Source organism: Cervus elaphus, chromosome 14, assembly GCF_910594005.1.
Source record: "Cervus elaphus chromosome 14, mCerEla1.1, whole genome shotgun sequence".
NCBI classification, from domain to species: Eukaryota; Metazoa; Chordata; class Mammalia; order Artiodactyla; family Cervidae; genus Cervus; species Cervus elaphus.
The window spans coordinates 43,548,959-43,564,452 of NC_057828.1; the positions used below are offsets into that span (position 1 = coordinate 43,548,959).

At 41.5% G+C, this 15,494-nt stretch overlaps 1 protein-coding gene across 6 annotated transcripts in view; it reads right to left on the reverse strand.

Annotated features, from left to right (window-relative positions):
• The window catches only part of VPS13D (vacuolar protein sorting 13 homolog D), a 266,265-nt gene that overhangs the window by 181,300 nt on the left and 69,471 nt on the right, over nt 1–15,494 (reverse strand). For all 6 annotated transcript variants that reach the window (XM_043924162.1, XM_043924159.1, XM_043924161.1 and 3 more), the window contains 8 exons: nt 14,570–14,741; nt 14,279–14,391; nt 12,404–12,616; nt 6,441–6,706; nt 5,165–5,298; nt 2,468–2,623; nt 1,056–1,266; nt 469–543 (listed from right to left, as the gene is read on the reverse strand). In XM_043924162.1, coding sequence (XP_043780097.1) covers nt 469–543; nt 1,056–1,266; nt 2,468–2,623; nt 5,165–5,298; nt 6,441–6,706; nt 12,404–12,616; nt 14,279–14,391; nt 14,570–14,741 — 1,340 coding nt within the window. The remainder of the gene's footprint in view (nt 1–468; nt 544–1,055; nt 1,267–2,467; nt 2,624–5,164; nt 5,299–6,440; nt 6,707–12,403; nt 12,617–14,278; nt 14,392–14,569; nt 14,742–15,494) is intronic.

A 15,494-nucleotide genomic window follows, 5' to 3' on the forward strand; every position in this document is an offset into this window, starting at 1 on the left:
AGCTCGATCAATGGCCAAGCTGATCAGTGTCACCACCATTACCACTCCCAGTAGCAACAGTGCTAACGTCTACAAGGCACATGCTGTGTGTTTTGCATAGAGTGCTTCTTAGCAACAAAGGACCAAGGGAGGTCTCCTATCCTCACTTGTGCAGGTAAGGAAGCACTGGAACAGAGAGGTCAAACTTGCCCAGGTCACTAACAAGGAGCCAGTAGGGGACAGTGCAAGGATCTGAAGCCAAGCAGTCGGCTCCAGAGCCCACATTTACGTCCACCATAAAATACTGCATCCCATTATTACTGGCCCAAGATTATATTCAGCCCACAGAAAACCACAGAGGGCTTTCAAAACACACTCCAGCTCACTAAGGCATCCATGGGAGTACGGGAGGAAATGGAAAGATAAACATTATCAAACATTATTGTTTATCAAGATAACAGATAAAGGAAAAAGCCTTATTCAAATTACCTTGACACACCAAGAGAGCTTTGCGGCAGTCATCCATGCTAAACCCCAGCTCCTGCAGCCTAGCCAGCTGTAACTCTACAGGAGGAAATGGTATATATATTTTTATAAGTAATTTAATGTAAATTAACCCACAGACTAGCTGAAGCAAAAAAAGAAATCAGAAACTGGTGATTCAGTCATTTCACTTCTATAGGCAAAAATAAGCTCCTAATTGGAAGTTATCAAGTATACCCTGAAGTTTTTAAGTCTTTTCCCTATATTGGCTGTGTTTTAAAAGCTTAAAACTGAAACTCAGTATTATTATCCATATACTTTTGGAAGAAAACAAAGTTTAAAACTAAACCTTAGCATTACCCGTATCTCTAGAAGAAATGGTAAAAGGAAAAATACTGTAGGTTAGAATAGTTGGTTTGGGATGTTTTCCTTCTTTTTAAAATAAGAATTAGTCATACTTATGACTTAACAATTATACTTAATGACAGACAATTATACCCTGAATAATCTAATTGTGCAAAAGAAAATCTTAAACATTAAGAAGACAGGGAGTTTGGGGGAAGGTTGGACAGGTTTTATGGTTAAATACCTACCCAAGACAGGGTCTAAGGTGTGTCTTGTCCCTTCTCTGACCTCCTCGCCCCCTCGAGAAGCACCGGGAAGGTAGCTGTGAACGGAGCTGGCCTCCAAGGCCGCCGCGTCTGGCACCGCAGCGTTAGCTTGCTCTGGGATGGATTTTGCAATGGCAAGAAACAGCTGAACATCATTATAGGAGAGTCTGATATCCAGGGCCTGTAACTGAATCTAACAAGATTTAAAAGGTGGCAGTTTTTAAAGCTGCAGTGGCTTCTGTGTCCACACCTCTCAGAGGTACCACTCTAATTCTGGTTCTAGAAATACAACAGACACTTCCTCATTTTGAAGACTGGGGAGATCTTGAAATCAAGCACGAATAGCCATGAGGTAAGATGTCTCAGATGTGAGGTCCAATGTCACAAAACTGTACCAAACAAAAAATACTAAGCAGGCAAAATTACTAGAGCACTTAGTATTTCGGTAGAATGATTTTCTTACAAGTATATATAATCATCAAAGCAGAGAATCAGAGGAGGGCAATCCTTGCCTCCTCCAGAGCCAATTAGTAACACTCAGTTAATCCATTTTGCTTTGATCTATTTAATTTTTTAAATTTCTGAAGCCAACTGACCACCCTACAAAATTTCTCTCTCCTTTATTCAAACAGAGCCTTAAATGAGTCAAGTTCTATACTAGTATTTCTGAAAATCTGGTGTTCCTCAGTCGTGAGCAATTCAGCTACCAGTGGGAAAAGCTGTACAGACACCAACACAAGACCACTTTAAAATGGGATGTCTGCTTGAAGTCTGGGTATAGTGCTTTATTTATTACTTACTTCTTTCTTTTTTTTTTTTTTGAAGCCCCAAAATCAGAATGGCTTTTCTCTTTCAAACCTCCTACAGTTCAAATGGATTATGAATTAATTACTCCCTCTCTACCAAAGAAATAAAACATCCAAGTCTTAATCGGTCCTGGCCTGGCTTCACCTGCTCTGCTTCTCCTCTCCCTCCTCCTCACGTCCCCAGACTTCTTGCAGTGAGACCTCCCTCAGTCTCAGCTCTGCTGGGCCACTTCTACCCCTGACTTTGCTGCTTCCTAATTAAGAACTGCTCTCCTTCTTAGCCTATTTACATCCTACTTCCCCTGATCAGACTCTTCTTTTGTTTCACTCACAATCAATATCCCTAACTATGTTGAACTCTGCTTTCTATAAACTTTCATTGAACTTCAAGATCATACCAGACAATCAAAAGGTCTTTCATCCTCCACAAGACTGAAAGATCTTCTAGGGCAGAGACAACGTCATATGTATTTTGTATTTGCTGAAGTAATGGGACTGTTGCTGAGTCTGGCAGAGCAAATAAGTAGTTCAAGTAAAGGGAAGTGTTCGGGAGAGCCTCAGTGTGTTATCCAGACTTGTCATCATTACCTCTAAGATGGGAGGAAAATCTTCGCTATTGAATGCATCCATCAATCCAGAACTATTCTGGTAAGAAGAATTTCCCACCAGCTCCACATGAATTTGTACTGGATCGACGATTGAAAGAGCTGTGTCGTGCTCATTCCCTAGTCGGCACGAAAACACCTAGAGGATGAGATGAAATAAGGCGTGAATTAATGTCTGATTTAGGAAGTCTCACTACCAGAAGAAAAAGGGGCCGTCTCGGAAGCCATCAGCCCTCTCCTATAAAAGACCCGTCACGACCACCGAAATGAACACTGCGAAGAGCGAGGCTGATGCCCTCACCCACTGCCAGCAGCACAGCGCTTCACCCGTGGGAAAGGCAGTTTGGCAATACATAACAAGAAACTTAAAAATCTCATACCCTTTGATCCAATAATCCTACTCTTGCTGGGAACTAGTCCAAGGAAGTAATCAAAATATAGAAAAATTCTCCGAATCATCATTTAACACTAAACAAACAAAAAAAAATTAACAGAATCAATGTTTTCAAGATATTCCCCATCTACTAAGCAGAGTATTTTGCAGCCGTTTAAAAGTAACAGTTTCAAAGACTACCTAGAAAGGTAGGAAAACAGTTACAACACCAGTTGTGAAAAAGCAGCCCAATCAAAATAACATTACACCAAAACTATAAGGGAAGAAACACATCAAAATGTCAAGACAAAAAAAAAAAAAAGGAAAAAAAAAAAAATGTCAAGACAGATTATGTAGGTGAGATAGGTGGCGATAAGTGGTTTTTCCCACCCCTTCCCTAATTTCATGTAATATAGTTGTTACTATCATAAGTGAAAATAAATATATTAATCACTGAAGCTATGTGAAAGGTACATAGGGGTTCATTATATTATTCTGTTTACTTTGTGTATGTTTGAGATGTTCTAATAAAAATAAAATAAAACATGTTTATGAGGAGAGAATAGGGACGTAGGACACCCATTCCAGGACCATATTATGCTGCATGCTCAGCAAGAGCAGAGGAGGAAGAAGAAAGCACCACTTTAGTCTCCCGAGCTCCTTCCTCTTTTCTGGCATTTTCTAAAGAAGGAAAAAGAAAGTGAAGTTGCTCAGTAGTGTCCAACTCTTTGCAACCCCATGGACTGTAGCTTACCAGGCTCCTCCATCCATGGGATTTTCCAGGCAAGAATATTGGAGTGGGTTGCCATTTCCTTCTCCAGGGGATCTTCCCAACCCAGGGTTCAAACCTGGGTCTCCTGCACTGCAGGCAGACTCTTTACCATCTGAACAACCAGGGCATTTTCTAGAGCTATTGAAAAGCATGTGACACCATGGTCCTCTGCTGTATTCAACATTAATTCATTTTGCCTTCTTTACAAATTCTCCCCCAAGGATGTATTAGGGTAGTCTTAAAATTCAGATCCAACTGTGCCACCTTAAGAACAAGACTGAAAGGAGTTTCCAGGAAGCTCGAATATTTTGCCATGGAGTTTTTCTAAGATTCTGGAGCACGAAAGTTCCATTTTCCTTTTTTCTTTCCGGGCTTCTGCTACACAAAACCCAATTGTACCTGACAGTTCATTAATCAATCACCAAACTCCCGTTCAAAGCTGGTATTGTGGAGGCTTGGAAAGCAGATGAACTGCAATTTCAGGACCAAGTCACATCACACTAGCAGGCAAATCCTTCCTCTCACACTGAGATTCCTTTACATGAGAGATACAAGTGGTAGGGAAGTAAAATCTCCACAGGTTGTATTCAGCTATTTCTGACCAGGAAAAAAAGTACCATCTGCTGCTGAGGGTGAAAACAATTTTTGCTCCCTTAACCTCTGAAATACCACTGGAAAGAACTGGGCATGAAAAAGTTTAATCATAAATGGGAAGCAAATGATGAGTAACTCTGACCAAATATTCTAGTATTCTAACAAGAGGAATATTAGTGGAGATCAGTGACTTAAGAAAATTTGCCAGAGGAGATAATAATCTGCCTCGTTTCTTCTTCTGTCTCCTTTCTCCTTCTGTCTCCACATATCCTGGCTTAAGAAGAGACAGAGCAGTTTTTGCATAATATTGTAGAATGTAATCTTCTGGCTACAAAAGCCATCCCAATGCAAATTATCTCCTTCATGAGACTGAATCAGAGCCGTGAGCATCACAATTAGAGATTCAGCCCTTGAGGTCAGGGCCGACTCTCCAGAGGTGCCCTTTAATAGATCAGATATTCCTGGAAGGATAACATGGAAAGTCCCTAACACTTTAGTATCACGTTTCTATAACCAGAAGCTCTAGGTCTTCTCGAGGACAAGCACTCAATGTGCAGAAGGGGATGCAGGAGAAACAAGGACCCCCCTCCTCACCCTCACAAATTAGCCAGGGCCTAGACCCACAGAACCAGGAGGACATGACAAGGAGCCTGTTGGGGAAAGGGGGATTGAAAGAGCTTCCTTGAATGTTCTGAGGAAGGCTGGGTCTAAGAGAAAGAGGTACAGTCCCTCCACACATTCACAGCCTGACCCTGGGGGCCTGAATTCACACATTAGAATAACCTGGTAGATGTGAGGAGAAAATGAAGAGAAGAGGGCAAGGGTCCTCTGGTCCCATTGATTATCACCCTGAAGGAAAGTTTAAGAGGTAAAATTATTCTCCAGATGTTTTTCTCTTAAGCCAAACATTGAGTGCTTCAATCAACACAAAGACTTCTTACCTCAATGCCAAACAAACTTCCTGAAAAGGGCCGATCGACAAATCGGGGCTTGTAGGTGAGCACAGTAGTGCCTTTGAGAATGATGGCATTGGTATCGAAACAGGATACATCTTCAACGACCACAAACTCTGTGCCTAGAAAGAACAGTATCATCAACTAGGGCAAAGTTGGAAAGTGAAAGCAGCAGATGTCGTAAACCAGACAGCACATTTACTGGGTCGGGGGCTGACAGGTCAGCCAGAAAGATCAGATGTCCAGGATGTCTGTCGACATTCTGCTGACACCCTGAGCGGGTCCTGCAGATCTGGCCAGGCGCAGCTGAGCCAACAGAGCACTGCACAGACATAAGACCAGGACGCACTTTCTCTCTTTAGAATGTAGTTGTATGCTAGGTCTCCTGGGAGGCAGAACAGACACTAAGAAGCTCGGGAAACCACCCCTTCTCCAAGCGACGATTTGTTTTAAATTCCCAGGAAGCATATTCAGATACTGATGTTGGTCAGGCAGCAAAGAGCACCAGGTCATATCTGTGTAAATGTTCAGGGTTGTTTACAAAGAATGTGGACCACTTTTTTTGCTATTTAAATTGGTAGACACAGACAGTTTTCTATTCATCTGGACATGGACATGGCAAATTTACTTTTTGTTTTCATCAAAAAACATGTATAAACTGAACTTTTGAAACTAAATCTATTTTAAATGCCATGAGCTATCCAGATTCTTTCAAATCACTGTGCAGGAGATAGGATATATCACAAACGTAACAATAAATACACATATATGTACAGATGTGCTATGAGAGTCTACTAGTTAACAGAAACCATGGTAAATCTGTTTATAAAGGAAAATATTCTTTTTGTAAAGCCAGCACCAATCCCCTCATTTATTTATCTTCTAAACTGAGATTTTTCACATACCACCTTTGCCTAAACTCAGTAAGGCACATCTGTTGGGGCCCTGGAGATCAAACAGAAAATTGAAGCCAGATTTAACACTGAGAAAAAAGATCATTGCCCAGGTGGGTACTCAGGCCAGGCACATGCATTAGGGGGGGTCAGAGGAGATGGACTAGATCTTGCAGCCTTCACTGTGGACCAGGCAATTCCCATCTGAGAACAGAGGTCAAGAAACTCAACAGTTATTAGTCTGCAAATTGTGGAAACACGTTAAGTGTTCATGTCAAAATGCAGAGGCAACAGAAAAGTCATACCGTAAGATACAAAATTAGCCTAAAATCGAAACCAAGAATCAGTGACTCACAACTACATACACTTACCTGTTACGTTGACCTTGACCTCCAGGTGCCTTTCGGTGGACACAGGAAGGGAAGACCGCTTGGTAACTACTCCACTTTTCACAGTTTTGGGCATTACAGCAGACTCGCTGCTCGAGTTACGGTGGCGAGAAGGAGTAACTTTAGTTGGCTTCTTAATATCACTGGAGGTATGGAGAAAATCGTGCACCAGCAGCAGCCAGTCAAATATGAGAAACACACGGAGATTGTTGAGAACAACTGTGAAACAGGAGGAATCCTTTGTAGACCTACAAGAAAGAAGATCATAAAAATAAAATAGGAAAAGAGGAACATGACATTTCACTAACCTGCAAATATATCACTCAATTTGGGCAGGTGATACTCTAGCATTTTCTTTTTTTTAAATTTTATTTATTTATTTATGGCTGTACTGGGTGTTTGCTGCTGTGTGGGCGTTTCTCTAGTTGCGGCAAGCTGGGGCTACTCTCTAGTTGCAGTGCTTGGGTTTCTCATTGTGGGGGTTTATCATGTTGTGGAGCATGGGCTCTAGGGCACATAGGCTTCCATAGTTGCAACAGGTGGGCTCAATAGTTGCGGTTCCTGGGCTCTAGAGCACAGACTCAATAGCTGTGGTACACAGGCTTAGCTGCTCTGCACCATGTATGATCTTCCCAGATCAGGGATCAAACTCATGTCTCCTGCATTGGCAGGTGGATTCTTTACCACTGAGCCACTAGGGAAGCCCTCCAGCATCTTCTAAACTAAGCTTTGAATATCAATAAACTCTGACCCCGAGTCTAATAAAACATTCAGTATGTGTTTTCAAAAGTCAATCATATTTTTAAACAAGAAGGAATGTATTATAAGAAAGCAGTAGCAAGTATGTCATCCTGCAGTTCTCAGACATCCCCATCTCAGGATTTTCCATCCCCTAGGAATCATCTGGCAATGTCTGGAGACATTTTTGTCACAAGTGAAGGGGTTCCTATAGGTATCTTGTGGGTAGAAATCAGGGATGCAGCTAAACAACCCATAATGTTTAGGACAGCCTTCACAACACGGAATGATCTAACCTACAATGTCACCAGTGCTGAGTTTGAGAAATCTTGGTGTGGTAGAAAAAGCATGGGCTTAAATCATGTCACTTAAAAGCTGTGTTATCTTGGGTAAGTTGTCTACCGTCTCTGAGCCTCTTTCCTCCCTTTAAAAAAAAATTTTTATCGGAGTATAGCTGATTTCCTTATCCAGGGATCTTCCTGTCCCAGGGCTCGAACCTGCATCTCCTGCATCAGTAGACAGATTCTTTACCACTAAGTCGTCAGCAGGTTCAACCCGTGGGTCAGGACGATCTCCTGGAGAAGTAAACGGCAACCCACTTTAGTATGCTTCTCTGGAAAATCCCACAGACAGAGAAGCATGGCGGTTTACAGTCCATGGGGCAAAAGAGTCGGACCTGACTTAGTGGGACGACTTAGCAACTAAAGAACAATAACAAAATGGTTGATTTACATTATGTTAGTTTCTGCTGGAGAACAAAGTGAATCAGTTATACATATATCCACTCTCTTTTTTAAGATTCTTCTCCCATATAGGTCATTACAAAGTACTGAGTAGAGTTCCCTGTGCTGTACAGTAAGTCCTCACTAGTTACCTATTTTATATACAGAAGTGTGTACCTATCAATCTCAATCTCCCAATTTACCACTCCTCCCCCTTTACCGTGGTAACAACTGTTTTCTACATCTGTGACTCTATTTTTGTTTTGCAAATAAGTTCATTTGTACCATTTTTTTTAGATTCCACATATAAATAATAAATTTATCTTTCTGTTTTCTCACTTATAAACCAAGCAATAATAAAACAGTAAGAGAGAAAGCACCAGGCACATATCAAGTCTGATAAATGTCAGTTCTCTCCACTACAGGATGTTTCTACAAAATCAGAGAGGCAGGTACTCTTTCTTCAATGTCTAAGATCACTTCTTTATAAACATCAAATTCACATACTAGTACATGATGGTTTCTCTAGCTGGAACTAGCCTGAGACCCCAGATCGTTTAGCCAAAGAGGGAGGACAAGTGAGATGATGTTTACTGTGGCTGACACCCCAAGCACCCTAGAAGGAGAGCTGCGGGAGAGGGGGAGGGGGTACTGGTTTCGTTGCCACCATTACCCTCAAGTCTGTATTTGAGGTGAAAACCCTAGAAGGACTCTCAGGCCTGGCTTCAAGCCATGGTGTGGTCAGGGCCTTATCCAGGCACTGTCAGTATATTAGTGGGCAGAGATGGCTAAGACAAGAAAAATGGGCAGGGACACCCCTATAGTTTTCGGGGCTGAATTTTGTTCTGTGAGCCCAAAATAGATTCTGGGGCTCTGGCTACTACACATTCCTGCTTCATGGCCCTAAAAGGGGCTTCTATTCAGGAAAAGTTGACTCGGAGATTTTTTTTTAAGGCTAGCTTCTCTAGTCTCTTGTTTCTCCTAAACCTGGCTCACTGCCCCTAGAAAAAGGGCACTGTAGTGCATGTCTCCTTCATACAGACACAGCATTTTTCACAGAAACACTTTACCCTTTTGTAATAGAGAAAAAATGTTGCCCTCAGTAAAATTTTTCCACCCCATTTTGAACACAGATCGTCAGTGCTATGAACTAACTGGAAAGTCAAAATATGTCTGATCCCTTTTCTGGAAAATATTTCAAGCCTTTAAACACTGTAAAGTGATTTATATTTGACACACAAAATCCCAACAGAAGAGCAATTCTTCTTGAGACACAGAAACGTTCACAAGTTCCAATCAAGAGAACACTTTAACCCTCTCACTAACAACGGTATTTCTGTTAACAAGAACCAAGGTGGACGATTTTATTATTAGCCTCTGAGAAATTATACACCTTTAGTATATAAATTTATTGATATTCTAAGGCTTCTTGTATATTAAAAATATAATAGGTGGGACAACTAGTTGATATTGAGAAAGCCACTTCAATAACAAAGCAAACCGAAAAAAGAAACTGTTTCAGCAGATGGACCAAATGTATGCAAGCCTCCTGTTCAAATAAACATCATCTTCCAACAAAGGCACTGCAAGTCACAGCCAGCTTATCATCTCACTGCAATCAGCCCAGTCACTAAAATGTTGTGGGCTTAACAATTGTTAGACAAGACACAGGCTTTAAAATCAGAGGCCCAAGCCTGAGTTCTGACTACTTCACTTATTGGCTATGTGATCTCAGAAGAGTTACTTAACCCCATCCAAGGTTCTATGCCTATATCTGTAAAATGGGGAAGAAGTCACCCACTGGACAAACTCGTGAGAATTAAGTTAAAGGCAAGTAAAGTGCCTGACCCTTGGTAAGGGTCAGTAAGAGGCAACTAGCATTCCCATTACTAAACTGTTTTAAAGTTCATGCAAGGACTTCTCTGACAGTACAGTAAAGAAGAATCCACCTGCCAATGCAGGGTACACAGTTCGATCCCTGATCCAGAAAGATTCTACATGCCACATGACAACGAAGCTCGTGCACCACAACTACTGAGCTTATGCCCTAGAGCTGGTGAGCCACAACTACTGAACCCCTGTGCTTCAACTACTGAAGCCCATATGCCTACAGCCCGTGTTCCACAACAAGAGAAGCCACCGCAATGAGAAGCCCACTCACTGCAATGAAGAGTAGCTAGCCCTAGAGCAACCACTAGCCCCAACGGCAGCTAAAGAAAGCCCATACACAGCAATGAAGACCCAAAATAAAATAATTAATACACTTTTTTAAAAGCTCATGCAAAAGTTTAAATATCTAATTAGGCAGAATTCCTAAACGCATATGGAGACCACAACCCCTCCCTAGGAAAACTCAACCCTGAGGAATTCACTGAACAGCACACTGAAATGTCACATGTGTGCAAATGAAAGTACAATTTTAGTAAGGTTTTTTTTTTCCTCTCTTGCCTAACCAAGAAGTTTTCCCCAGCCTTTTTACTTACTGGTTTATATATTTACAACTTATTCGATGACATTAAGCACTAATAGAATGAAACCGACAACAGTTCCAAAGGTCACCTTTTGAATTTCTATCGATTGTACCTAATTTTTCAGTTTTCAGGTCTATGCCCACTTAAGTCAAAAAATTTATCATAAAATAACATAAGCTACATCAGGAATAATCGTAACAGCTCCCATCTATGCCAAGCAGTAGCCAGAATATCTTGTTTAATTATATGTTGGTGTTGTTCAGTTGTTAAGTCGTGTACAACTCTTTTCAACCCCATGGACTAAGTACGCCAGGCTCCTCTGTCCTTAACTATCTCCCAGAGTTTGCTCAAATTCATGTCCATTGAATCATGATGCTATCTAACCATCTTATCCTCTGCCTCCCCCTTCATCTTTAGCCTTCAATCTTTCCCAGTATCAGGATCTCTTCCAGTGAGTTGCCTCTTGGCATCAGATAGCCAAAGTATTCTGGAGCTCCAGTTTCAGCATCAGTCCTTCCAATGAATATTTAGAGCTAATTTCCTTTATGATTGACTAGTTTGATCTCCTTGATGTCCAAGAGGCTCTCAAGAGTCTTCTCCAACATCACAATTCAAAAGTTGTTTGTTGCCCAGCCTTCTTTAGGGTCCAACTCTCACATCCATACATGACTACTGGAAAAACCACAGCTTTGACTACACAGATTTTTGCCGGCAAAGTGATGTTTAATTATTGTTGTTGTTCAGTCGCCCAGTCATGTCCAACTCTTTGTGACCCCATGGACTGTAGCATACCAGGCTCCTCTGTCCACCACTATCTCCCAGAGTTTGCCCAAATTCATGTGCACTGAGTCAGTGATGTCATCCAACCATCTCATCCTCTGTTGTTCCCTTCTCCTCCTGCTCTCATTCTTTCCCAGCATCAGGGTCTTTTCCAGTCAGTCAGTTGTTCACATCAGATGACCAAAATATCAGAGCTTCAGCTTCAGCATCAGTTCTTCCAATGAATATTCAGGGTTGATTTCCCTTAAAATTGACTGGTTTGATCATCTTGCTGTCCAAGGGACTTTCAAGAGTCTTCTCCAGCACCACAATTTGAAGGCATCGATTCTTTGGCACTCTGCCTTTTAATTATCACCTCCTTCCTATGAGGTAGGTACAGTAACACTTTTCTATTTTATAGTAGATGAAAATGCAGGTGAAAGAGATGAAAAAACTTGTCCTTGGACACATTACTAGGAAGTGGTAGATGAAGGTTTTGAGCCCAGATCTATGTGATCCCAAAACCTACGCTCTTTTCACACACAACAGTGCCTCCCATAATGCCAGGAAGAAAAACATAATCTAGTTCAAAGAGGCTAAAGCTTGTTTTATATGGAGGTCAGTCATTAAGACCTGCACAGATAATGCGATAATGTAAGTTAACACCACGTCCCTTCTATCGTTTCTATAGGCCAAAAGATGTTTTTCCCCTTAAATGAGTATAATTTCTTCCGTCCCCAAGTTGCTTTACATATTAAAAGTCTACAGCTGATGGGGGTGCTTCCCAGGTGGCACAGTGGAAAAGAATCCACCTACCAATACAGGAGATGCAGGTTCAGTCCCTAGGTTGGGAAGATCTCCTGGAGGAGAAAACGGCAACCCACTCCAGTATTCTTGCCAAGAGAATCCCACGGAGAGAGGAGCCTGGCAGGGTACAGTCCATGGGGTCGCAAAGAACTGGACACAACTTAGCAACTGGGCAGGCACACACACATACACATCCAATAGGGAGGCTGATTTTAAGAATCTGGTTTAATCCTAACTATTTTCCTTAAGGCAACAGAGACATCTTTTGGCCAGTCAGTGAAACTGCATGGTTGCTTAACATACAGTACACTGCACTGATAAGCCATTATTTATTTCTCAAAGATGGCTCAGTCTTTTGATGCTCTAAAGCCTACATGGTGTTGGCCCACAGGCCACAACAGGGTATATCATGATAAAGAAAGGCAAAGTCAAGGTCTGGATCTCCCACCTGAAGTGCAGTTCGATCTGAATGGAGCCTTGGGTGGTGCTGCTGCTTTTAGAGGGCTGAAAGATGCAGGTGAACACATTGGTCACACCAGGACTGGTCTTCTGCCCAGCAGAGCGGGTGTCAAAAGCCATCATGGAATGGGAAACCAAGTTAACGGACTTGGTTTGGTTGGAAAAGCTCTCATAGAGCAGTTTACACTTCTTGAAGTCAAACCTATGGGAGAAAGCAGATAAGACGTTGAATGCTTCCATTTTACAAAATTACATATGTTTAAGATAAAAGAACAAAATCATAAATATGCCTAAGTTCTATGAAGGAGATAACTTCACTCAGATCTGTCACTGATTTTAACAGTCTCCACAAAATCGAATGAAGTCTCACTTTGCCTTGTACCTTCTTTTCCATTTCTAAGGAGACACTCTTGTCCATGGGAACTTCATGGGGAATAACCTACCACATATTTGTTGCATGCTTGGTTCGTTAGCATTCTCATTTCTCACCTAAGTTTAGTAAGACTATATATTCGTAATAATCCCCAAGGGTGAGGGTCCCTTTAGTCCTTCAACTGTCAACTCCTGGCCTGCTTGAAGGAGTCTCTCTCCACAGTCTGCTGAATTTTTATGCAAGAAGCTCCTGGGAACCACCACAACAATAACACTTTTCATGGAGAGAAGTAATGCAGCTCATCTACCAACAGAAAATGCATCTGCAACTGCCGTTTTTAAAATAACAGGCAGAGCTGCAATGGGCAGCTCTTAATCACTCAGTACCATCATGATAATCCAGACAGAATTACCCCACATTGAAAGAAAATAAGAACATAACATAACCAGTCATCAGAAAAAACTGCTGGTTCACAAGATAATCAATCTGGGAACCCAACTCCACCATATCATGTTCTCATTAGCGGAGTTAGATACCTGGATGAATTTTTAAGGGAAAAACAAAATAGAAGACAGAGTGTGTCCCATAGAAAAATTACTAGCCTTGAAGTCCTGTTTTCAAATACAGAACCACTTTTCCAGTCATATAATCTTATACTAGTCAAAAACTATCTGGAGAACAGGAGTAATATCTGCTCAAATTTACTTGGCTGTCAAGAGATGAAAATGTTGTCAAGTGTGAAAATACAATGCTCTCTTGAGGGTTCTCTACCACAAATCACAAATTCGTGGTCTATAGTAACCAAGAAGACATAAATTAGTGAACTGCTGGGTGAGCACATGCCTTATCTAAAGGCCACCCAAGCTTCCACTCAGCTCCCAGATGCTTCTAATTGAGAACACTGGCCCTCTACTGCCAAAACTTACAGTTCTTCAAAGGAAGCTGAAATCCAAACTTTTTCATGTACAATTCACCAATTCTGGCCAGTGAGGCTGTCAACACTGGTGTTCACCAGATAGCTCTGGACTCCCTCGACACAGACCCACAGGGAGACTACTTCCTGACCCTGCACTCATGTGGGACCATGTCTGGCCCCACAGGGTTTACCAGGATCCCAATGACATTCAAGACCACTCAAGGGCTCTTCTCGCTGGCACAGGAAGCAGCTCTGTCAGCCAGGGTAACTACAGTGAGCAGAGCAGCCCAAGACCCATAATGGACACAAAACACGAGGAGAAAAACACTGTCACTCTTCTAAGTCATTGGTATTTTGGAGTGCCTGTTACCACAGCATAACCTCAGCTGTCTTGAGTGATAGATGAATTTAAACTTTTAAAAAGCATTGTGCAGAGCAACCAAAAAGCAACCTGCAGGCAGACAAGATTCAGCTGTGAACCACCACTGTGCCACCTCTGCCCCACACGACAGCACAAGGTGTACAGGATCTCTACCACCATGACTAACAGTAAAACCGGATAATCACAGCCATACCTGGCCAGGGACCCAGCACCTTCTTTTCCTTTTGGATCTTTTAGCTCCAGACTTACATTTACCATATCAATGAGGAAACACATGCACGTGTATACTTCTCCACTCAGAACAGTCTGGAAAAGGAAAATGTCGATCAATTCATAGTTGATGTCAATCTCAAAATGGAGTTAATGTCATGAAATCTAATTTGCTTGTGGCTCCATCTTCTTTCCCCAGCTGACTCTGAGGAACAGATACACAGGATGATCATGAGACCACAAGAGTTACAGAAGAACCTAACATCACACTCACGTGAATCCTTGGGTCTTGCAAATCATAAGGCCTCATGAATTCCTCTATGGGCTCTCCAAGATTGTTCTCCAATAAACCCCGGATCAGCTTGTACTTGCACAAATCCAGAGAACAGTGGACTGAGGAGAGATTGCCATGGATAGATATGTCTGGCACCGTATGACTTATTTCTCTATGGAAAAAGATAAAAGGTCACTTCCACAAAAAAATCACGAACTTAACATTGACACAGCTCACATCCAAATATAAGTGCTAACATGTACCCACCTCCCTTATCAACCAATTAATTTCTAACCTTCAATGACAAAAATTTCATGAGCCCAAGTGAAGCAAGTTAGTACAACTGAGTGTCATCCTTCAGCTACAAAAGGCCATTTTTCTCCCCAAATATACATTTATAAAGTCCCCAAATCTGAGCTAACTAATTGATGAATAAAGAAAAATCTCATAAGACTCAGAAATAATTTACACATTATAGTTCGGAGAGCAATTAAAAAGAAAAAAAGACAAAAGGGAAAGATACAGGTACAGAGAACAGAGGAGTGGGGGGTGGTACAAAAATAGGTGAAGCGGATTAAGAGGTACAAACCTCCAGCCATAAAATAAACAAGCCATGGGGATATACTATACAGCATGAGGAATATGGCCAATGATACTGCAATAACTTTGTGTGGAAACAGATGGTTACTAGGCTCATAGTAGAGATCATTTCATAACGTGTGCAAATGTCAGATTATCATGTAGCACAACTGAGACTAACACATTATTATACGACAACTATATTTCAATAAAAAAGAAAAAATGACAAGCTCTTTATCCATTTAGTGGTAACAAAAAAAAGGAACCAATGTTTCATAATAAGCCAAGATGGGACACTAGGATAAAACCTGAATCAGTCACTCATTTCAAGCTGAGATGGGCAGGC